This window comes from Atractosteus spatula, chromosome 5, assembly GCF_055471065.1.
Source record: "Atractosteus spatula isolate fAtrSpa1 chromosome 5, fAtrSpa1.hap1, whole genome shotgun sequence".
NCBI classification, from domain to species: domain Eukaryota; kingdom Metazoa; phylum Chordata; class Actinopteri; order Semionotiformes; family Lepisosteidae; genus Atractosteus; species Atractosteus spatula.
This window is the reverse complement of record NC_142710.1, coordinates 21,986,398-22,008,961: the sequence shown is the minus strand read 5'-3', so window position 1 is coordinate 22,008,961 and position 22,564 is coordinate 21,986,398. Positions and strand designations below refer to the sequence as shown.

Here is a 22,564-nt window from a genome sequence, read left to right as displayed (position 1 = left end):
CAATACCTATGAACACAACAGAGAATGAGACATATGGTACCATCATTGAAAATAACATGCACTGCTTTTTTGGGTGAAGTTATTAAACATTCGAACTGATTGATTCACTTTAGGTAATAGAACAACAAACAGAAAACAAGCTATTTCACAGCTATTTTTATATTTTTCTTTCTTTTTATATAATGGTGAAATGTTGTTTCTTTTTTTGTCATTTTTTTTCACAATGAGCTTTTTAGTTTATATTTAATCTTAAGTATAAACGTGATTTAAAAAAATGTTCTCATTTTTTTTTCCTTACATTGGTTTATAGACCAGACCTTCATTTATAACCAAAAATCTTTTTATTTAGTTATATTAATTAAGGATTTGTGTTTTCTTGCTTGTATAAATGCATAGTGTAAAAGATAATAAATACAGGCAAACCACGTGGTCAATATGAATACATTTTTTTGTATGAAAAAATATAATATATGAATGTCACATCAGGTGTGTTACATTGTTTTTGAATAAGCATTTTTGATAAGCCGTTATCCTTCTAGTTGTTTTCAATACAGAATGAGTTTATTAGGAGGAAAAAAGGAAACAGAGTAAAATAATAACTTACCTTTAGCCCTTGATACATCAAAACCTCATCCTGATTTCCAATTTCAGTGATGGCAACCTAAGAAGAGGAGGTCATTTAGCCCATTTCATAGTTAGCAGCTTATTGTTCTAAGGATGTCATCCAGCCAATTCTTGAAAGAGGCTTCAACCATTATGGTTAGGTAGCTTTTTCCATACCGCCACCTCTCGTTGAGTAATGAAATTTCTCCCTTGGTACTTCTTACATGTTTATCAGAAGCGTCCACAAGTTCTGTTGTATGGGCCTTAATTTTCTGTCAGGGAACAGGCAGGTAGTTTTCCGGGGATCCTGTGCATAGCCGTGAATTCTGCGGGATGCAGAGGCGAACAATCCAAAATCGTAATCCAGAAGCAAGGTCAATAGGAGAAGCTAGAGATCAGATAACCAGAAAGAGCCAAGACAAACTGAGAAGACAGTTCAAAAGGCGAAATCCAAGAGACGAGATCGAAAAGGGAAAAGTTAAGTCCAAAAACCGGGAAATCCAATGAGACAAAAACGCACACTAGAGAACTCTAAAGGAGGCTTTTCAATAGTGAGCATGGTTTGGTGTGAATATAATACTGAAAATATAATACTGAAGGGAGAGGGACGTGGTTGGATAATTGGTCCAGGAGTGAGAATCTGTGGAATCTGGTGCCTGTGAGAATGTGATGGGTTCAGTTAGGAATGAGATCGTCAAACAGTGGGTTTGGGAATGTAATGGCGTTTGCGAGGGAGAGTGCGGGGCGTGATATTTTCAAAGTGTTGCAACTTTAAAATGTATTAAACCAAGAAGAAACTTACATGTGGAAGAATGATTTGAGTGCTGTTAGTTAGTTCATGTGCAGCATATTTAAAGCATTTCTTCTAACCTCTTTGTGTAACTTATTTGTAATGCAGTTGTTACTGAAAAATAAGTACTAGTGCTTTTCCAGTTATGCAGGTCTTAGACTCTCTAATATCAGTTCTTTTTGAGGTGCCATCTTCTGATTCTGATTCTGTTGAATTCCTGAAAGTCCGGAAATGTTGGTATTTACAGGCACACATGTATTCCCTGGGTTCCACGCTGGCTGCTGCAATCGAGTATGTGATCGAGCCCGAGCTGGAGCCTCAGCTGAGCCAAAACCTGAAAATGCTTTTGAATGAGATGCAACAAGAAAGGCCAGAAGACAGACCAAATATTGAGGCAAGGAGTTGGTCAAATATGACAGAAGGGTTTAGAATCAAAACTTGAATTTCTTAAACACCCCTTAAGATCCCAGTTTTTAATTACTGCATATCTAGATGTTTGTTTTAGATACTAAAATACTACAGTATATATATTTTTGTGCATATTATTTATATCACTTAATATTGCAGCAAATAATGCAGGCTTATAAAAGATAGAAGAATATGCATTATGATTATTTTTTTTAATCAAAGGCAATAATAACCCATGACAAAATGAAAAAATAAAGAAGTGTGTATTTGCACTACCATCAATCTTTTTTTAATCATAGAACATTTACTTTAAAGTGCTTTTTAATCTTTCATGAATATTCCTTAATTTTAAACAAAAAATGTAATTGTAGAAGCCTCATTTTCTTACACCAGAAAATTACATTTACACCTTTTTTTAATTTGTTTCTTAGACCTTATCTGTTGCCTGCTAATTCTATTTTTTCTTGTCAGGCTATTATTAGACTTGGGGAGCTCCATCTAATGCAAGTGTCCTCTGCAAGTATTTGTCGTAAGCTCTCTGCTATAGGAAGAAGAGTGTTATCAATTGAATCAGTTGGAAATTTCCAAGGTAATGAAGTGCATACATGTACAGTACTTGCTTGAAGTGTTTCACAACTAGCAACCATTTATCTTTGCTGCATTTGATCATTCTACCCTCTCTCCCAAGGAAGTATGCCTCAATACAGATACTTTCAGACATTTCTTTGGTCAAGAATTCTTCACTATTACCGTATGTTTTCTAAGACAGCAGCACCAGGTGGGATTTTATAACCATGATGCCAAATGTTTACAAATTAGAGGACAAAGCCAGAGCAACTAAAAATAACAATCATTATATTCATTATAGTTATATCAAGAGTTTGCTATAGTAAGGGTTCCATTATCCTTATACTTTGTTTAATATATAACCTAAATAAGGGTGAAGAGAAAAGTAAAGAAGGTATAAAAATTCGAATTTGAATGTATTCAATTTATTTGAATGATATGCACTTAGAGAAAAGCAGTAGCACATTTTTACAGGGTGTTCTTAATTGTTCTCATCAACAGCTTGCATTATATTGTCTCAATAGCTTGTTGAAGAATCAAAACTTCAGAAAAATATAAGATGCATAATTACCTCTGTTTTTACCTCTTGTTGTTTGTGAGTGTGCATTGATATTGCTTTAAAAAACGTAAACAATTTTATGTCACAGCTGTGTCTGAAAACCTTTTAAAAAACCATGGAGATTAAATTTAAAAAAAATCTTAAGACAAACTAAATGCTCAGAAATAACACTTTGATTCACTGAGTCCTTCAGGGAATACCAACTTGCTTAAATTTTTAAAAATATTTTTTTAATAAATTCTACCTTGTTTGTTGTTCACAATGAGTCATCTTTAGCAGATTCCCTGTCCTGTGAGTGTTGCTGCACTAGCTTTTTTTAAACTAACTGCAGAAAAATTCGAAGTAACCAAGATATTGTGCTTGCTCAATATAAAGAGAAAGACATTGCTCTCTGGTCTTTATCTCTCCTTTTTTGTGAAAATTATATGACAGAAGTCATGGAGAAAATTAAAATGAAGGATGTATGTTCCACATATACTGTACATGTCTAAAATATGCCTTTTGCATATTGTTCGCAGATGGGAGTGAAAACTCATGGAACATTATAGAGCGGAAGACAATAGTTGGACACAAGCAGCAAGTTTTTGAACGCAATCCAGCAGACGGATCTTCCAGTACTGAAGATCTGACCTCTGATATGAATGTGTTAAGCATCAGAATTGCAGACATGACTGAGGGAAATAAATGTGCACAAGATATAAAAGAAGTCCATGAAGCTCTACTCAAAGGAGAGACTATAGCAAAAGATCTGGACCAGGACAGAGCTGAAAAGGAGGGTTATACTCTTTTAAACCGAGATGAATGTACTTTTGAGCTGCAGTTGGAGTCAACAGCAACTGCACCAAGTTCAAGGAATAATTCTACAGTAAGGAAACAAACATTAGAAAAGCCTGGAAGGACAATGGTTGTCCTGAACCATTCACACTCAAATCACATTTCAAATCCCACCAGCCATCCTATTCTGCCTTTTCATGTTGACAGAACTGTATCTGTGACAGACCTTTCTGAAGTATTGCCACAAGATCAAACATTTAAGATATCTAAAGTCAAAAGTAACAATTATAAGTCAGTATCTCAGTATTCTGATATTCCAAAGATTGTCAACGCTAATGATGCCATGCACATTAAAACTGTTCAATCCTTTGAGCATTTGCCACCGAGGAACAAAAATGTATGTTCTTCACCAAGTCATCATTTCCAGGCCCCTGTAGAATCCAATGAAAATATTTCTTCTCTCCAAAATACTCAGTTTAAAGTAAACAGCAGCAACCTGAACAATAATCCAGCTACACTGAAGTCTTCCTCTCTTAATGAAACCGCGGCAAACAATAACAATCCCATGAAGAAAAGTATGTTTTGTCTTAATGAAGAAACTCGGGATGAAGTAAGTACTGAATATAATGTGAATTTTATAATTAAGTGGTGTGACAGAGTGCAGTGACCATGAGGCCACCACAAGTGGCTGCCTTGAGAACAGCCACCATAATATGTAGAGTAAATAGCTCCACCTGTTTATAGTTTTCTGATTGAATGAAGTACAGAAGTTTCTGTAGGAACCGGCTTGTCACTGTGTGACGTTTGGTTTGTTTCTTTGAGTTAAGAACGGAGCGGGGTCAGTAAACCCCCAGTTTGTGTGTTGGTGTCTGGGTGTGGCTTCATGCAGGACTACAGTCAGTAGTGACTGTTGTTTGTTTTTATTATATTTAATTTTTAGCAAAGTCACAAAAGTGTGTTTAAGTATGAAGGTTACTTGAAAACCAATGTAAAATCAGCCTTGTGTTTCTTTTATTGTCAGTGGATATCCCTGAAAGAGTTGCTCTCTCGGTGTGGCAGGCCATTAACGATTAATGAGCTGTTTGCTCTGTGTCACACTTGTCTCTCCACTCTCCAGACCTACATAGATTATCCAGGTATGACTTTTAAAATCCAAATGCCCATCTCCTTTAGTATTTTACAATATAAAGCCTTAACATATCTTTCTTTTAATGTATTAAACTCGAATGCATTGTATGATCTGTGCATTTATATAGAGTTAATTAAATTGAGTTTAAATGTATTTTAACTGTTTACTAAAACACTAAAATTCAAATGAATACATAATTTTATATTTAGGTGATGCATGAACAGCATTATAAGTAGTTTTATATGAACCTGTTCATGCAAAATGTTAATATGGGTAATAGTATTATTATTATGCTAAGGAGTCCTAAATTTTAATCATAAGTTACAATTTAATTAGATTCAAAAGTACAGTAATTTATATTGTTCACTCTGAATTTATACCTAACATTTCTTGATGTTAATAAAAAATAGACCAATATGTGATAATGAGGCATTTAAAAAAAACAAACATTGTTGCCTTGTTGGAAATGTGTAGAATATGACATTTGTTTTTTTTAACAGCCTATATATGCATGGATTCTGTGTATGTCGGTTGTGAGGGAGAAGTGCTGTTCTTAATCCCAAAAAAAACAGGTATTCTGACCAATCGCTGATTATTTTCTCAAAATAAGATGACTGGAAATGTAGTTTGGAGGCCGATTCAAACTAAGAGACTATAACCCACATGGTCTTTGCCACCTAATGAAATGTTTTTGTGAATATTTCTTTTTTTCTATCTTTATTTCTAGGCTCCTGTGACACGTTTTACATAGCACCCGAATTTCAGGAACATGGAATTGTCACTGAAAAGGTTTGGATATTATAACAATGTGTACCCTGTTACTTAATTTTTAATGTGTGTTTTTCTGGCATATTCTTTCTGTTCCATTTTAAGGTTTGTGTCTATGGGATAGCGGCAGTCCTTTGGGCTGCGGCAAAATTTAACATTTCGCCCAATCAAAAATTGCCGTTGCCGAAAACATTAAAAAGGCTTCTTCTTGAGATGGCAAAAAGGACTCCAATTGAGAGACCATCGATTGCCAAGGCACAAAAGGTACCTGCTTTGTTATTTGTGTAGCTTCTGAAGGGGCTAATGTAATCATTCTAAGTATCACTAACTGTATAGTACACTTGTCCCAAAAAAGAGGATATACAGTAAATGCTGTAAGCAATGCCTGTCTTTATGAATTCCTAAAGTGCTAATCTACATAAAGTCTGGCAACCTAAGTTTTTTTTTAAATGTACGATAGAATTGTTTTTCGATGCATTTATAAAACATTTGATTTTTACAAAAATAAAGATAGTAAATAAAGATGAATTTTAGTGTAAATTGCATTGCCACAAGTTTTGTCTTTGTTGAATGTACTGACATACTTGAATTCAGTAGATGATTGATCTTAAACATGTTAAACATCCAAGTTTGATTTTTGTAGTTTGGTGCCTCTATCTTAAAGCGTCCATTAATAAGTCTATGAAAGTATATGGGAAAGTATATGTTAGGTGAAGCATACTTCTAACAATATACAATGTTCTGTTCCTGATTTTGCAGAGTTGCAGTGATTATCTCCTTCAGCATGGAACTAATGCTGAGAAGGTTTGGACTGACCTGATTAACAGTGTTCGCCAGGTGCATCTTTGATTTTTTTTAAATAAAACAGATGTGCCTCTTTTACACGTGTTGTTATTTCTGTTGCCAGTGTGGGCAAGTTAAATATCAGTCATATTATACTTCCTAACACTATAATTCAAAATTACCATTTCAACATCCTATTGTGAGATAGGCGTGCTTCTACAGTATATATATTTTTTTAAATATTAAAGCACCTTTGTTATTATTTCAAACAGTCAATGGGCAAATTATATCAGCTATATAATTGTATTTATTGAGTCTTTATTCAGTGTTCATTATCTGGATTTTGTACTATATCAGCTTGGGAAGCTTGCTGTATTATCTCTGGGGCCCTGTCAGCTAGCACAATTCATTGTAGCTTTAAATTTGCATTTTCAGTGTTATGCTTCCACCCTGAGTAAAAATGGGGAAGTACATGATGGTCTTCATTTATTACTCAGAACTATTTTTTAATTGCTTGAAAATAACATAAGTAAATTCTAAAAGATGTAAGATGTTTTTGTTTTTCTCATAGTTATTTAACAGGCATGATGTAATGGAATCTCAAAATGTTGTGGATAATAAGATCCTGTCAAATCAACAAGATCCTTCAGGTTTCAAGACTGGTAATTATTTTTTTAAATGTGAATGGTAAATCAGATCCATTAACAGTTTAATTTTAATGTTTTCACTAAAATCATACATTTGCAACTAAACTTAAGTTTTACTGATGTTATTATAAATGAAAATAAGAGCCAGAGATGTGTTGTAAAAGTCTTAAATTGCTTAAATTATTGTTTTAATTGCACAGGATTTGTGCCAATTGCTGGTGACAACAAACTGTCAGCTGTGCAAGGCCCAGTTCCTTGTCAATACTCTGTGAGCAACTCTCATCTGCCCGCTGCCTTCACTTCTTTGAAAACACATTTCAGACCCATTGTCCTGTCACAGAATACTGACATTAAAGGGTAATGACACACCTTTCATTTCTGTAGTATTTTCAGAGTGGAACATGTGCTTTAATTAGCTGTTTTATTCTATTCTTGAATGAATATGCACGTCTTCGTAGTTTTAGATGTGACACAATTGTAAATGTTCCAGTATGCTCCTGTGTACTTCTGATTTCTAAAGCAGTGATGGACAGTGAGATCCAAAGTCTATAAGATTTTCCAATTTGCATGTTTCAGATGTTAAAGAGTTGAGGAAAATCGGCACTTTGATCAGATGAAGCCTGAAATTTTGCTCTGGCTGTTACCAGCCCAGCTGATGAGCATGATTCCCGATTGGCTGATGCTCGTGAGCTAGGGGAGTTTCTGGCTTTCATATCATTTAAGCCTGCGATTATTCAGCTGGTGCATTTGAGCTGCACTGGTTTCTGTTTTCATATCTGTTATGCTCACATTTAGCAATGGATCAGTTAACTGTATATCTGACTGTTCAAAATTGGAGGAAATAAGTAAAATGACGTGTATCTCCAGGCCTAGGTTAGGCATTTTTAAATAGTGATAGGTTCAGAGCATTTGCCTGGGCTTGAAGAATCACTTTGCCTTTAAAGAGGACAAACTAAAAGCAGGATGAAAGCAGACACTTTAAAGAGGTGCTCTGGAAACATTTCAGTCCTTAATAGTTATACAACAGATGCACTTAAAGGCTTTTTTCATTCCATTTACTAAAATTGATATTCTTGAGTTTTACCTCAAAAACATAAACACAAAATCTTATGCCAGAATCAATGTTATTTTCATTTAAAATATATTTAGATCATTTATTTAAATACTTGAATTACTTTAACATTTTTTTCTTCTCATGTGTGCATTTGTAGGTTTCAAAATGAATGTGAAACCTTCAGTGCAAAACAGCATGTTAAAGCTATAAATGAAGACATTCAGCAGGAGAATGGAGAGGTCCTTTTGAAAGATATTGAAAATGAGGAGGAGGAGGATGTCAATGAACCTTTATGTCATGAGGGAGTTCAAAAGAGCCCTATACCAGACAATGACTGTTCTTCTACACCTTCCAGTGGAAAAACACTGATAAATTCCCCATCTTCTATTTCTTCAGACTCCACAAATCAGGAGAAAAGGAGTAACACAAATTCAGAATCTTTTTCAGACTATGCTGCTGCTTCAGCATTACCTGAAAATTCTGTTGGCAATAATTTTAATAATTTTCTTCTGAGACAGGATCCGAAAACTGGACTCCTAACTTTATTACCTGTACAGATAGCTGTTACAGAACCGATTCCAGGACTGGAGTTTAACATAGCTCCACTATCTAGTTCATGCCAAAAACTGCCCTCAGGCTCCAGAGGAAGCAAGCCAGATGAAAAACTGGAGATGCCTGTCAGTGATAAGAGCACTGTTGATAATGCATCTGATGCTGAAATGAGCTGCTCTACATATGAGATTGAGAAACAAGTAGACAGAAATAATGTGGTTGAAGTTGTTGATCGCATGGCTTTAGCTCCTCTTGTTTCTCCAGCAAAAAGCAGAGGGAATATCATGCAAATAAAACCCGATGGTACTGAAGACATTGAGATAGTAGAAATGGCTTATTCCACAGAATGTTCGTCTGAAGGTCAAGCTACAAAACAATCTCCGCCCTCATCATCTACACACCAAATTAATTCAGGTCTACAAAAAGTGGTTCATCTTATCAAAGAGGAGTTTGCATTCGATGGCTATCTAGAAAATGGAGTGGAAGACCTTGCAATGGGTAATGATTTATCATCTGGAACAAAAAAAACATATAAAAAATCACCATAAAGGAAGGACTCTTGATAAGATAACAGGCCTACATAATCCTGTCTCAAGCATATAGATAATGAGCAAGCTTTTTTATTTGTTTTTATTTTAAAAGGATGAAATACGTTATTTTTCTTTTTGTAAGAAGTGTTTATGCTTTAAAGTTTATACATTTTTAAATGTGTTGGTTTTGATTCTCTTGCAGAGTCTCATTGTTGAAAAAGCAATAAAAAAGCTTGCATTATCAGCATTATCTTTGATGTTCGTTTAATGAAGGCATTATGCCATTAACATTTAAATTTGTTAATCTAGTATTTTCTGTATTTTAAAAGGGGAGTATATCTTATCATTAAAGGACCTCCAGCATGGGACTTTTTGTAGTGCAATATCTGAAAAATTCTGTGACCTGTACTGGGACAAACAATTATTAGACGAACTTTATAAAGTGGTTAACAGAAAACATGGGCAAATCATTCCGTAAGTATCTCATCTTAATATAAGCAATTACTGTATTTACATGGCCTAAAAATTGTTCTGTTCTTTTGTAATTGAAAAACAATTATTTTAAATTAAACATTCAATTATTAAAATGTATTCATAATTATTATTCATGAATAATAAATAAAATTATAATTTCACGATAACCTTTGGTTTTTCAAGGTTACCAAATTACATTGGTAAACATTGAATTTTATATTCATCCTACAACGGAGAGCATGGAAATTGATACTGAGCCAGCTTGGTAATAACTGGTTATTTTTTCAACCTGTACTTCAATATAAAAATAAGAAAGGTTACAAACAAGAGGCCATTCTACCTGTCTAGCCAATTTTGCAATTGACCAAGAATCTAAAGCTTGAACATGCTTTTCACAAAAATAACTAATGAAGGACTAATGCAATAAGATTCTCTTGCCTTTGGGGTATATGGATATCTTAGATATCTTGTCACTGTGGTACCTGAATCTCTGTAAGGTGAAAACACTGATATATTAATATTTGATGACAAACTAATGAAGACAATGTACGTTCCATCTTCTGAAAAAGAGAATCTGGAAAAGGCAGTACATGTGGTTAGCATTTTAATTTCTTCTCATTCAATTCTTCAACAATAGCCACTTTAGAAACTTAAGAGGCTTATAATCAGTGGGCACAGAAGCATAATTTTAAGAACAAGTGCCATTTGCTTCACTGCATCTTTTGTACCATTGATCCCTATGGTAACAGCTGCTTGTATTTGTCTTGATGAGTCAGTTTGTTCATGATTTACAGAGACTTTTATGAGCCCTTTTAATTTATGTGATCTTTTTTTCTTGTTGACAAATACCTACCACAGAGAAAAGACAGTTCAAAATGAAAATAAATTTTATTCACAGCTTTTTTAAAAAACTACAACTTACCTGTGTACGAGTGTCAGTGTAAAGGTAAGAGTTTTATGTTAACAATGCTTAACTATGTAGATGCTGAACACAATTAAGGCATTTGCTTAGTTTTATAAACCACAGTTCTGACACTTTGCTACCATTAGATATATACTGAGAGGCATTAAAATACATCAAATAAATATTGTACTTAGTAGCCTCTCTGTCAGTATGTAAAGTACAGTATATCAACATCCATTCATTTTCAGTCCACTTTTTCTGGTGAGGGTTACCGTCTAATTTCAAATTTACAGTTTCTTAACAAGAAATGTTGTCTAGAAAAAGATTTTCAATTTTATTTTTTAATTTGCATATTTAATTTTCTATTACTTGTTACCTGATAACTGTTTTCTGTCTTTGCAATATCAAGAACTCAATTCAGTTCCGTAGAATTAAATTAAAATTATGTCCATTAATGATTTAATGTGTTTCTTTTTTCAAATGGTTGCTGTGTTTCAGGTCCTCTTCAAAGGCATTGTCAAGCCTAGACAATACTCCCCAGCTAGCATCAAAGGTAAAGAAAAGGGCAGTTTCACCTCTGGGCAGAAAGCAAAGAAAGGCTAGAGATGCTTGTCAGTGCAGTCCTCCTGATTTGCACGGAAACAGATGTCAGAAGCTGAAAGTGATGCCCACAAACTCACAACCTCTACCCGTAACTGGAAATGCATGTTTACATAAAAAGAATACAGAAGAAGGAAAAGATTCTGGGGATAATGTCAGTCCAGGTAGAAAACACTGACATGTCATTTTTTCTACTAGTTTTTTTTTGTTTATTTCATGGTCATGGTTTATTTAGCCTGAAGAAATTATACTTAGAATTTCTATATCTGTAAATATAAAATATAAAATCAGTAGCATGCTGCAGTGACATTTATTAGTTCACAAAGTGTGCAAGAATCGAACCTACACTCTCTATGACAGTTTCACACGTTTGCACTATTTTGTGATCTTTACAGTAAGCAATGAAGAATGTGCTGCTATAAATTCAAAAGCACAAAAACCATTACAGAATAACACTGAAGGTAAAATTATATGCTGTTTCCACTTCATTTGTCAAATTGCTTAATATTATTGAGGGTATCTTTAAAAATCTTAAATTAGGTACTGTATTTCATGCAATCTACATGTCATGCATTCCAGATGCATATGTATATTTTTTGCATTTGTAATGCAAACAATATACATACAATATAGTATATATATATAATATGCAGTAACTTTTTTGAATAAAACAATTATGTATTTGTCATTCCTTATTTATTTTAAAGATTTTCTAATGAACACTGTATGATAGTGAGTATAGCAAAAATGTACTGGCAGGTAATGACGTCCCTACCAGCAGGTGTTAGTTGTCTTGGATACAGACATCTGAAGCAAAGAAACTTCCTCTTTTGCTCAATGTGCTCAGTTGACACCACAGCCAGTGAGTCTGATGACTAACACATGTAACTTGTAACTTTTCAGAATTGAAGAACCTTTACATTCCTCTTCCTTCTTTTATGGGAAAAGATAAAATCATTGCTGATTTGGAACAAAACTATTTTAAAAGACCAGCTAATGAAATGGACTTGAATGATCACCGTGCTGATAGTAGTGGTGAAAATCCCTCTGACCTTGAGTCTTCATCGCTTTCTGAAAGAGAGGGATATTTTACCAGCAGTGCCTTTTCTGTAAAGGGAAATTGTCAAGTTAGCTTGGATTATTCGGAAGATATTGAAGATACTGATTCCTTAACCTCAGAAAGAATGCCTGAAAACACCTGTTCCCCATCCCCTTGTCTTGGACACATTCGGCAGTGCAGGCCAGGCTGGTCCATTGCATTTTATGGGGAAGATTGTTTTGGTGAGGATGTGCAGAAGTATGTGAAAAAACTTGGAAGACAAAATGAGTCCCAGAGCACTGAAACTAAAATGCTGGTAGGTATATAAGGGGTGAAGACCTTAAATGCAGTATTAAATGGTATAGTGTTAATATATTCGGCCAGAATTTATTGTTCTGAATTACTTTCAATTTTATTATTTTAAGATTATAAATTTTCTGCTTCTTATTTTTCTCAAATCGGATACAGAAAGTAGTTTTTTGTAACTTTCCTTGCAAAGGAATATCATTAAAGAGTAACTGTCAAGCTAGGTCAGTATCCAGTTTGTTTTTTGCTGTTTCCTTAATATTTAATTTGAATGTGATCAAATATAAATGTATTCAGAAGCATTTTGTTTTTATGCACTTTCATTCACTTTCCTAATTCTAATTTTAAATATTATTTTTGCTAACTAAATTAAATGGAGAAGGCTCTCATAGAAAAAGAGCTTAAGCAGGTATGTTTTGCAGATACCATTTTTTACTGTAGTTTTTACCTTTGATTGTTTTTGTATACAGACCAAAGCAGGTTCATTTTATTTAGCTACAGTATATTTTACAGTTACAGGATTGTGTGCTAATTAGAGTTTATTGTTTTTGGAACAGACAGACTTTCTTATACATTACTTTTCCCATATAAGATTATTATGCTGACTTAAACTATCATTGGACTGGAATTCCACCATTTATTATAATGTTGCTGTTTTGGTGTTTAAATAAGAGTTTGTTTTACATATGTCTTGCATTTTATTCATTTCCACTTAGAGCTGCTTTTTTCAGTCTGGGTGCTGTGCAGTATGAGTTTTGGCTCTTTAGTCACTCTTTAATTTTTAACTGTTTGTTTGTTATTTTAAAAACTTTACCAGTTAGTAAAAGTATTTATAAATAAGCATGCAATTTCACACCTTTTCTCTCACTTAGGTTTATTACTTTAACAAATTGGTTGCAAAAAGAACACTTATTATGTTTGATTGTGTCATTCCCACCTGTGTCTGCACACCATAAATTGTTAAATAATTTGAGAAGTTGAGAAGGCTGAAAAAGATTATTGGTCACTGTTATTCTTGGAAATGGCACACATTAAGGATAATATTTGTAAATGTATGTCCTATGTTTTCAGTATTGAAACCACCTATGAACAAATCAATTAGTTCAATAAGTTTAACTGATTAAGAGCTCAAACCTGAAAGAAAATCAGAAGAGCAATCAACAGGAAGATAACTTTCACAAATTCAAAACATTAGTCACCCAAATGAATAAAGTAAAACACAGGTAAAACCAGACATTATAGTTTTAGAAAAAGCAAGATAAAAAGAGAAAAAGTGTCTGTAAGGTTACATGCAGAATAGCAAATGATTATTAACTTTATATTACAACTTAATATGAATAGTACTACCTAAAATATATATATATACCTGTATATATACACTGTATATTATGATTATTACAGTGGACAATTAGGTGATTAGTAAGTCTTAATAGAATATTAATAAATATTAATAAGCACTCTTTGTCTACAGCCCCTTTGATATATATTTTTTTATCTTCCACTTGAATGCCAAATAGGGCCAAACTTTCAAACCAAACCTTAAGAGGATGATTTCCACATCTGTGTTTGATGTACACCTATACTAGCTTCAAAAGGGGCATTGATTTCTGTTACCATAGAGAGGGATGAAATGGTCAAAATGGCAAAGTCTAGCATGGGATATAATAAATATCCTGCTTTTTTAACCTGCAGTAATAACAAAAGGGTTATATTAACTACTTTGTTCAATCCTAGGGAGTATTGTACACACCCTGCTTGTATTTCTTGTTGCATGATTCAAAGTACCAGTGGCCATTGTTGTAAATAATTATACCAATATTAAAATGATCAATATATAAAATACATGGACATAATATAGAAATCGTTTTCTTAAGTCTACCCCGTGTACAGAAGCTAATAGTAGTTTCATATATGATTTGCAGGAACTCCAGCAACAATTGATGATTGAGACAAGAAACCTCAAAAAGACAAGAGTTTTCTACCAAAAGCTCTTACAACAAGAGAGAAAAAACAAAGGTAAGGACCATGTTCAAAGAACAGAACGAACAGAGTCAAGTCGTACACAATTACTCCTGGATGACAGAAACCTTTTCTGCCTTCAATTATGAACGTGAATGGTTTCTGATATTGTCTGGACATGAATTGTATATCACTGTAGCCCTGTATACTATGCATTGAAAAACACTAACAGAAACGTTTTGATATTATGAAGGTTCTGAAGCCAAAATCATGCTTCCTAAAGTAAAAGCCCAGCTGGAAGAAATGACATCCAAAGTTGAATTTCTGCAATCAGTGAAAAAATATCTTGAGGTAAGAAAAATCCAATTTGTGTTGTGACTTATGTTCGACATTTAATTCTCTTGAAGTCTCCTCCTAGAGATAAAGATATTTAAATGTTGTAATTTTTCCCAATCTTATATTAATGTCATATTTTCTGTTAGGTTTTGTATATGGAGCACTGGGGTCTGGATCTTTCGTTCCTCCCTTCTCTGACCACTTCAGGGCCAGAATTCCTGGATCTAAAGCCTTCGGAAGAAAATTCAATGCTAAGTTTTCAGTCAGTAACAATAAGAGGGAAAAGCAATCAGGATAAAAGAAAAACCTTGCAGTCAGGCACCCCTCTTGGACTAATTTCATACCTCTTTGCCAGGTAAATCAATTTTTATGACCGTTTCCTGAAAAGGTTAACTGCTGAAAACATTTGTGAACAATAAATGGAAACTATATGACAATACATTTATATGCTGTTGTTTTCAATCAAAACCTTATCATCCTTAGAAAATCATATGATTTAAAAAAATGTACCATGACACTGAGGATTGTATTTCAGTTAATGCTAATTGTTTGCTTCTCATAGGAATGCAGCTGTGGAAGGTTACATTCAACAGTTCCTTTACACCTTTAGATATTTCTGCACACCAGAGGATTTTCTACAGTTTTTGATTGATAAATTGAACAGTGTAGCTGGGTAAGTTATTTTCAATAATGTAAAAATAATTACTGAAGTCTACTCTTCTGAGCTGACACATTTAACATGTTTTGTGTTAATTTTATCAATAAATAATATTGATATTTTAAAAACCTGTTAAACTGCGGTTAAAGTTAATATAATTTCTGTGACCAACAGTGCAAATCAAAGCACCTCTGCAGATTGCAGAAAGGTGTACAGCCGAAGTTTAGATGTGCTGCAAGCATGGGTGGAAGACTGCAAACAAGTGGATTTTTCACCCAAGTCTAACCTCCTGAATATATTGGAAGATTTCATTATTTCCAAGGTAATATAATTACGTTTTCCTTATGTAACTTATATGAGCTTTATATAAGCTACCAAATTCTAAATTGCAATGCAGTTTTATACCTTTATTTGGTCAAAACAATTCCCCATTCCCCTTTTTTACATTTTCAGAAATGTTGTTTTGTAAAATCTGCTGCGTTTATTTAAAATGTTATCACTGTTTTTTGAAGGTTGTTCCATTAGATAGCAGAGGAGAGAGTCTGCTGGTATTAGCCAAAAGTAACCCTGAGAAGAGGAGGAGTTATCCGGTTCCAGGCTGCTGTATGAGCTCAATGAGCATGCACGACGATGATGATACAAAGTCAGTTCATTCGCTGTGCAAGAAAATATCAACAGAAGATCCTGCTAGAAAGGTCTGTAATAGTCATTTTTACCAGAACTGAAGTCAAACTACCAGCATAATCTGTTTTTAAAAATTGCAAAATAATGAAGTATTATTAAAGTACAGCTTGGCATAACGTGAACAATATCTCTCACCTCCCATAAACTGTGAAACAAGTGGTCCTGTTTAACACCCTCCTGGTCCGTTCTTCTCATTCTCATCGTTCTGCAACCCATCTACTGTACTGCAAGAGCCACACAGCAGTCATCCCACACCAAATTCTTAACACAGCCTTCATGACTAGCAAAATTTAAAAAAACATTCTTGTCATACCCTTACTTTTAAATTTTTAAAACAAATAAAACAATAACAAATGAACAAATAATAATGATCATTGTTACCATTAAATCTTCTTTAATGAATAATATAGAAACGAAGGAAATAACTTCTCTGTAATATTTTCTGTTTCAGAGTTTTCAGTGGAGAATATCCAAGGGAGCTGAGCCTCAGGTTGCCTTACGTAAAGAAAAGCCCTTTTCAGTGGCAGCTGCCTTACCTAGACCGTGTTACACCTCTTTGATTGATGAAATGTCTAGTTCACACTTGAAAACAGAGGAAAAGTATCCATTCTTTCAGAGTGAATACAGTGCGCAACAAACTGCACAACAGCTTACTTTGTTGCAGCAGGTAATCAGCTTGTACTTACAAGTGACCATTCTTTTTTTCAGTTTACGATACCATTAGTGCAGTATTTTCAGTAAATACCAGTGTGAAATACCACAGAATGTCTTTTACTTTGCATTTTATTTAAGTATTAATTCGATGTTTTCCAGTCAGTTGAATTCTGTAGGGAATACCCTTTGATAACTACACTAATCCCATTAAGCTATGAGCATCCTTTTGCTCACTTCTGTAGCAGGCATTACATTTTCTTTACTGTTAAATTCACTTTTAACATTAAATGTACTTTTTTACTGTTAAATGTTAACTAAATGAAATGGAAAAAAGGTTCCTCTGCACTATTTCTCTTGGGAAGTGTAGAAGGTGAAGTTCATTTAAAAAAACAACCACAAGAGGGAGTTAGACGATTTATTAAATCAAATGAATGACTTGGTGGGAGGCATGGTGGTGGAATGGTTAGCATTACTGCCTTGCAGCACTAAGTGCTGTCTGCATATAGTTTGTACTATATGTTCCCGCATGTGTGCTTGTGTTTCCCTCTTGATGCTCTGGTTTCTTCCCACTGTCCATAGACATACTGGTAGATACATTGGCTTCTGAGAAACTTAGCCCTGGTATGAGTGTGTGTGTTTGTGTCTCTGTGTCATGCAGTGGACTGGCATCTCGTCCAAGGTGTATCCTACCTTGCTCCTGTTGCTTGCTGGGATAGACTCCGGCTCCCTCACAACCCTGAATTGGATGAAGCAGTTAGAAAATGGATGGATGGAATTACTTGTCTGGACAAAAATCAAAGTTAAATCAGGAGTGTTGAAGCTTAAAAAAATCAAAGTTTTTTGATTCAGTGATATGTTGGAATGTTTATGGTTGTTTCTAATCTTGCCCGGTTTTTAAACAGGAAATGTTTCAAGGATGTCATCCGGTTCATTTTCTTAACTCTAGAGCACTAGGAGTCAAAGATAAAACCTTGAACATTGCAAGGTGAGTATATATTATGTATTTCAAATTATACTCATACTGTATGTGTGCAATAAATGGAGATAACTGATATTTAATCTCAAGCAATCAGACAAATCTACAGTGTTCTGTTTTACTCATTTACACCGTATTATTAATATTGTGAGTTTCATCGAAGCTTATGTTGCATATGGTCCTTTTCGCTTCAAAGGATTTTGTGCCTATTCCTTGTTGATAGTTGAATATTATTGTCTAAACACATTTGCTTTTCTCGCAGAGCTGTTTCACCTGACAACGTGTCAGCAGAGGGCAGCAACCTTTTTGCTTCAGAACTGACACAAGACCCATACCTTCTTCAGCTGTTAAAATACGCAGATCATGTCAGCAACTGGGTGTCTGCTGAAACTGTCATCTGTGACACAGTAAAGGTAACCATAAATCCTTTAAAATAATACGTTTATTTCAATAGTCTCGTCACTAGACTGTAGTGGGTTTTTCGTTATGTTATAGATGTGTATATTTTAGAATGGATGGAAATCGTTTTTGATTCAACATGTATTCATTGCATACATGTCTATTTCATTTCTGTCAGTGTTGGTGTTTAATTCTTCACACATTGTTAATGGTCATTGTTGTCTTTTCCAAAGTTTGGAAATCCTATTAAGGAAAACACGATGCTGTGTTTGTAGTGTTATTGATTAGTAACTTGTTTTAAAGTACCTGTTTTTGTCATAATTTAAAAATGAACTGTTGGGTAGCACAGAGTGTTGTTTGATTATCTTACAAACTTGGGGTTTAGGAGAATTAGAAAATGGAAAAATGGAAGAAAGAAATGCCCTCATGTATTCTTTTCTTCTATATGGCCTTGACCATTCAAAAGAAGCGATGTAACAATCATCACAGTTCTTGTTCTTGATCTTGATCTTGATGTTCATGGTATGACTCTACGATTTTTTAGGCACAAACTGGACTTCTTTCCAAATTACTTCTCATTGCCAAGTTATGCTATGAATCAAGAAATTTTGCCACCGCTATGCAGATTCTTGGAGGACTAGAGAATGTTATAGTCAGACAGTTACCTGTGAGTCATGCTAATTTTTACCACACTTTGACACAAGTTGTTGCAATTTAGATGTTACATTAGGTGTACTGTCTTTATAAAAAAAAACATTTTAAATTGTTTATTTTATTACAAAATTGCAAAACCATGATAACATTAGACTAAATGTGACCATTTAAGTTATCTCAGTGCTCTTAACCAATGCAGCATTCAGCCGTATGAGGAATAGAAGCTGTATCTTTCACACTTTATGTAGAACATGGCCTATTTTCTGTTTTCCAAACTTTATTCTAAATTGCATAATGACGCACTATTATTTAATTATTAATTATTAAATAAATTCAGCTGAATATATTTTGGATGAGTTGTATTAATTATGCTGTGTATTATTCTTTCTGGATGGTTTTAGGCCTGGAAGAACCTCTCAGCAAAAGTATGTGAAATCATGGAAGAGCTGAAGGCTGTTCAGGTGAATTGTACTTTGGGTTTGGTGCACAAAAATAATGCCTTCTAAATATTGTTTTCAAACTTCACAAACTTTTCATTTAATTATTTATCTTATACAGAGTGAATTACAAATACTATTTCCAGTCATTTATTTTGATGGGTAAATAATAGAGAACAATATCGTTATAGCAAGCATTAACTTTTTTCATTTTTTTGCAAGCATTAACTTTTGTTTCTTATATTCTAACAGTAAGACAAACTTTAAATATCACATGATAAAAATTGATTGGTTTACTTGTTTATTTTAATAATAAATTATATATCCATATCTGTAACATTGCTGCTGCTTTCCTGTTTTCAATATTCTGAAGGTCTTTTTAAAGAGTGACAACCTGTGTTTAATGGAAGGTGAACAATTCAAGAAGCTTCCAACAATCCCTGCAGCTCACATATTGACGATGCATGTCCAGCAACTAGAAATTGGAGCTTTAACTATGGCTAATGGGGCATTTAAGTGGTCTAAACTAAGGTAATTATTTGTTTTTTTCTCTAAATGGATTGAGATTTAGCTATACTGTCCCTACCATACTTTTATTGTAATGCACAGTTACTTTCAAAAGACTCAGTGACTCAGGGCTCCAAATGCCAGGTTCTAGGGTCACAAGATAAGATAAGATAAGATCACTTTATTAGCTATATACAATTTATTGTATTAGGAATTTGTCTTTTTGCATACCCCAGTTTGCTCTCCATGAGACACATAGATAGGGAGAGAAACTTGGGGTCAGAGTGCAGGTTCAGCCATTTATACAGTACCCCTGGAGCAGTCAAGGTTAAGAGCCTTGCTCAGGGGCCCAACAGAGTAGGATTACTCTACCAGCCACAGGATTTGAACCAGCAATCTTCCAGCCACAGGCACAGATCCTTAGTCACAGAGCCACCACACCGCCCTAATTTTCTTTGCACACAGTATATAAGCATGATCATTATTTCTTATTAGCCAAATTTCAGCATATTGATTAATTTCAGAATTTCTCAATAATTTTAGTAATTTGTTTTTTTCAAGGAATATTGCCAAAATTGTGAGCCAAGTCCATGCCTTCCAGGAGAATGCTTACGACTTTATTCCAGACTTGGAGCTGCAGGCATACCTGAAACACCGCATATCACATTTCAGTGGCACTGACATTCCTCTACTTGCTGCAGAGAACAATACAAACTTCCACCAGATACCAGCTGACAAACACTCTCGAAAGATTCAAGATACATTCCGCAGGATGAAGGCAACATTTCAGTGACCTTATTTTATAATGCATCGCAGATGTAAAAGCATTCTTCATTTGCATTTAAAGCATGACTGCAATAAGATTCAGACCAAAAACGCTATTTTCAAAATTCACTTCTCATCATATCCAAAGAATCTTTTTTTGTATGTATATTGTGGATTTAAAATTTAAGTCTACCTGTTTTGCAAGGCAATATCCTAGTGGTTGCATTTATAATACGAACAGCTCCTATGTACCAAATATATTTACAAAATTATGAGTATTAGGACAATAAAGAAAAACAAATTCACAAATAAAAAATCCATCATGATAGGCACTGTTTGTCTTACTTGCTCAGATGTGACATCTAATCCTTGCTAACATAATTATGCATGCAGAATGTTTTCACTTCAAAGTAGTTTCTTTGAAATAGGCCACTCTAAACTGGCAGCTGTCACTCGAGGTCAAATTATATTTCCAACTAGCTATATATATGTAACTCAATTGACAGTGGCTACCTACTAATGCTACATGTATCAGCCTGCATTTTGTATAAGGAACAATTTCAGAAACTCCCACAATTGCCATTGTAATGAATTAAAGTGAATTATAGCAGCACATATCATTGTTTTATTGCTGAAGGATACAAGCATCTATAGTATAATGCAAAGGAACAAGTAATAGGTTTATTCCATGCTGAAAAAAAGAAGAAAGAGAACACAACGTTTCGGCCGTGGAGCCTTCTTCAGGTGTCACTTCTTCACACTTGAAGAAGGCTCCATGGCCGAAACGTTGTGTTCTCTTTTTTTCAGCATGGAATAAACCTATTACTTGTTCCTTTGCAGCCTACGCATGCTGACGCAGCTACCCACCAGAACTACTACCATCTATAGTATAATGATATATTTCTAATTATTTGGGTTACTGCTTTATGAAGAACTTTTTTTATAATTATAGGATGACATTCCCCTAGATTTAATTGAGTATTCTTAGTGATAAATTGCTGTTAATTTTTTGGAAGATAAAAGTTAGCCAATAAATCAATTAAAACACAATGCAAAGAAATAATGCCAAGCATTAAAAATACTTAACAGAATAGTCTAAAAACTAGGACGGAAATACTAAAAATGCTAATAAACACTATTATTGAAAAAGAAACACTTTTATTGAAGGTGAGATTTTATACATTTTCTCAGTTTCATTGCAGTTGATCACGCATACAGGTTAGAGTCTATTAAAGATCAATGCATGACAGAGAGATTTGTTTCTTCTTAAAGACGGGGCTGAAATTTTACGTTGATAAAGAAAAGTGAGCACATCTTGCACTTGTGCCAAAAGCTGTGGATGCTGTTTTTGTTCTTAGCAACTTATTAGTACCTGTCTTGAATTTTTGGATACGTGTAAAAAGATTACTAGAACATTTAATATTGTGTTGTCTTTGAATGCAACCAAAAGGTAACTTTTAAATACAGGAGACTGAAAATGATTATTTAAAGTTTTCACATTAACATTATAAAGAGTAAAAGAAAATAAAATTAATAACTACTATCTATAAGAAACAAAGATTGCTATTGTCCATTTCTGCTGCAGTATTTATAGTCATGTGAATATTTCTAACCTAATTGGGAGTTTATTGCTAAATCATCTCTAAATCAACTTGCATGCACCCATAATTAAATTCTTATCCTATACCTCTGAAAACTCTTAAGTTAAAATACAGCTTACTCCTTTACAATAAATACTATGAAGGAGCATGTTTCAGCTGCTGTGCTAATGTAAAAGGTAAAGTTAATTCTAAAAAGCTGCATTGTGCCCTTTGTATTTGAAATATCTATAACTTTTTCATTTTTCAATTTTTCAGTGATTAGTACTATGAAAATGGGACCAAATAAGGTGTCTGGATATTGCATGGGATATTTTAATGGAGCTAAAAGTGCTAATATCAAGAGAAAATTGATTTTTATATTGTATGGATGAAATGTTTAATGTATGTGATTGCTATTAAAATTATAAACCGATCAATTAAAATAATGTACAATTAGTAACAAAAAGA

General features: G+C 33.9%; 1 protein-coding gene across 1 annotated transcript in view; it reads left to right on the top strand.

Moving 5' to 3' along the window:
- Positions 1-20,606, top strand: part of kndc1 (kinase non-catalytic C-lobe domain containing 1) — a 33,930-nt gene extending 13,324 nt beyond the window's left edge. The window contains exons 4-31 of the mRNA XM_088917083.1: positions 1,641-1,787; positions 2,273-2,390; positions 3,446-4,311; positions 4,723-4,837; positions 5,331-5,402; positions 5,558-5,619; positions 5,704-5,862; positions 6,358-6,435; positions 6,953-7,043; positions 7,229-7,385; positions 8,240-9,132; positions 9,494-9,638; positions 11,041-11,306; positions 11,538-11,603; positions 12,046-12,497; positions 14,410-14,503; positions 14,700-14,797; positions 14,929-15,137; positions 15,345-15,455; positions 15,615-15,762; positions 15,953-16,135; positions 16,576-16,791; positions 17,681-17,763; positions 18,017-18,167; positions 18,698-18,820; positions 19,209-19,268; positions 19,618-19,775; positions 20,313-20,606. Of these exons, the coding sequence (XP_088773209.1) occupies positions 1,641-1,787; positions 2,273-2,390; positions 3,446-4,311; positions 4,723-4,837; positions 5,331-5,402; positions 5,558-5,619; positions 5,704-5,862; positions 6,358-6,435; positions 6,953-7,043; positions 7,229-7,385; positions 8,240-9,132; positions 9,494-9,638; positions 11,041-11,306; positions 11,538-11,603; positions 12,046-12,497; positions 14,410-14,503; positions 14,700-14,797; positions 14,929-15,137; positions 15,345-15,455; positions 15,615-15,762; positions 15,953-16,135; positions 16,576-16,791; positions 17,681-17,763; positions 18,017-18,167; positions 18,698-18,820; positions 19,209-19,268; positions 19,618-19,775; positions 20,313-20,544 (5,553 nt within the window). The 3' untranslated portion in view covers positions 20,545-20,606. The remainder of the gene's footprint in view (positions 1-1,640; positions 1,788-2,272; positions 2,391-3,445; positions 4,312-4,722; positions 4,838-5,330; positions 5,403-5,557; positions 5,620-5,703; positions 5,863-6,357; positions 6,436-6,952; positions 7,044-7,228; positions 7,386-8,239; positions 9,133-9,493; positions 9,639-11,040; positions 11,307-11,537; positions 11,604-12,045; positions 12,498-14,409; positions 14,504-14,699; positions 14,798-14,928; positions 15,138-15,344; positions 15,456-15,614; positions 15,763-15,952; positions 16,136-16,575; positions 16,792-17,680; positions 17,764-18,016; positions 18,168-18,697; positions 18,821-19,208; positions 19,269-19,617; positions 19,776-20,312) is intronic.
- Positions 20,607-22,564: the final 1,958 nt, after the last annotated feature.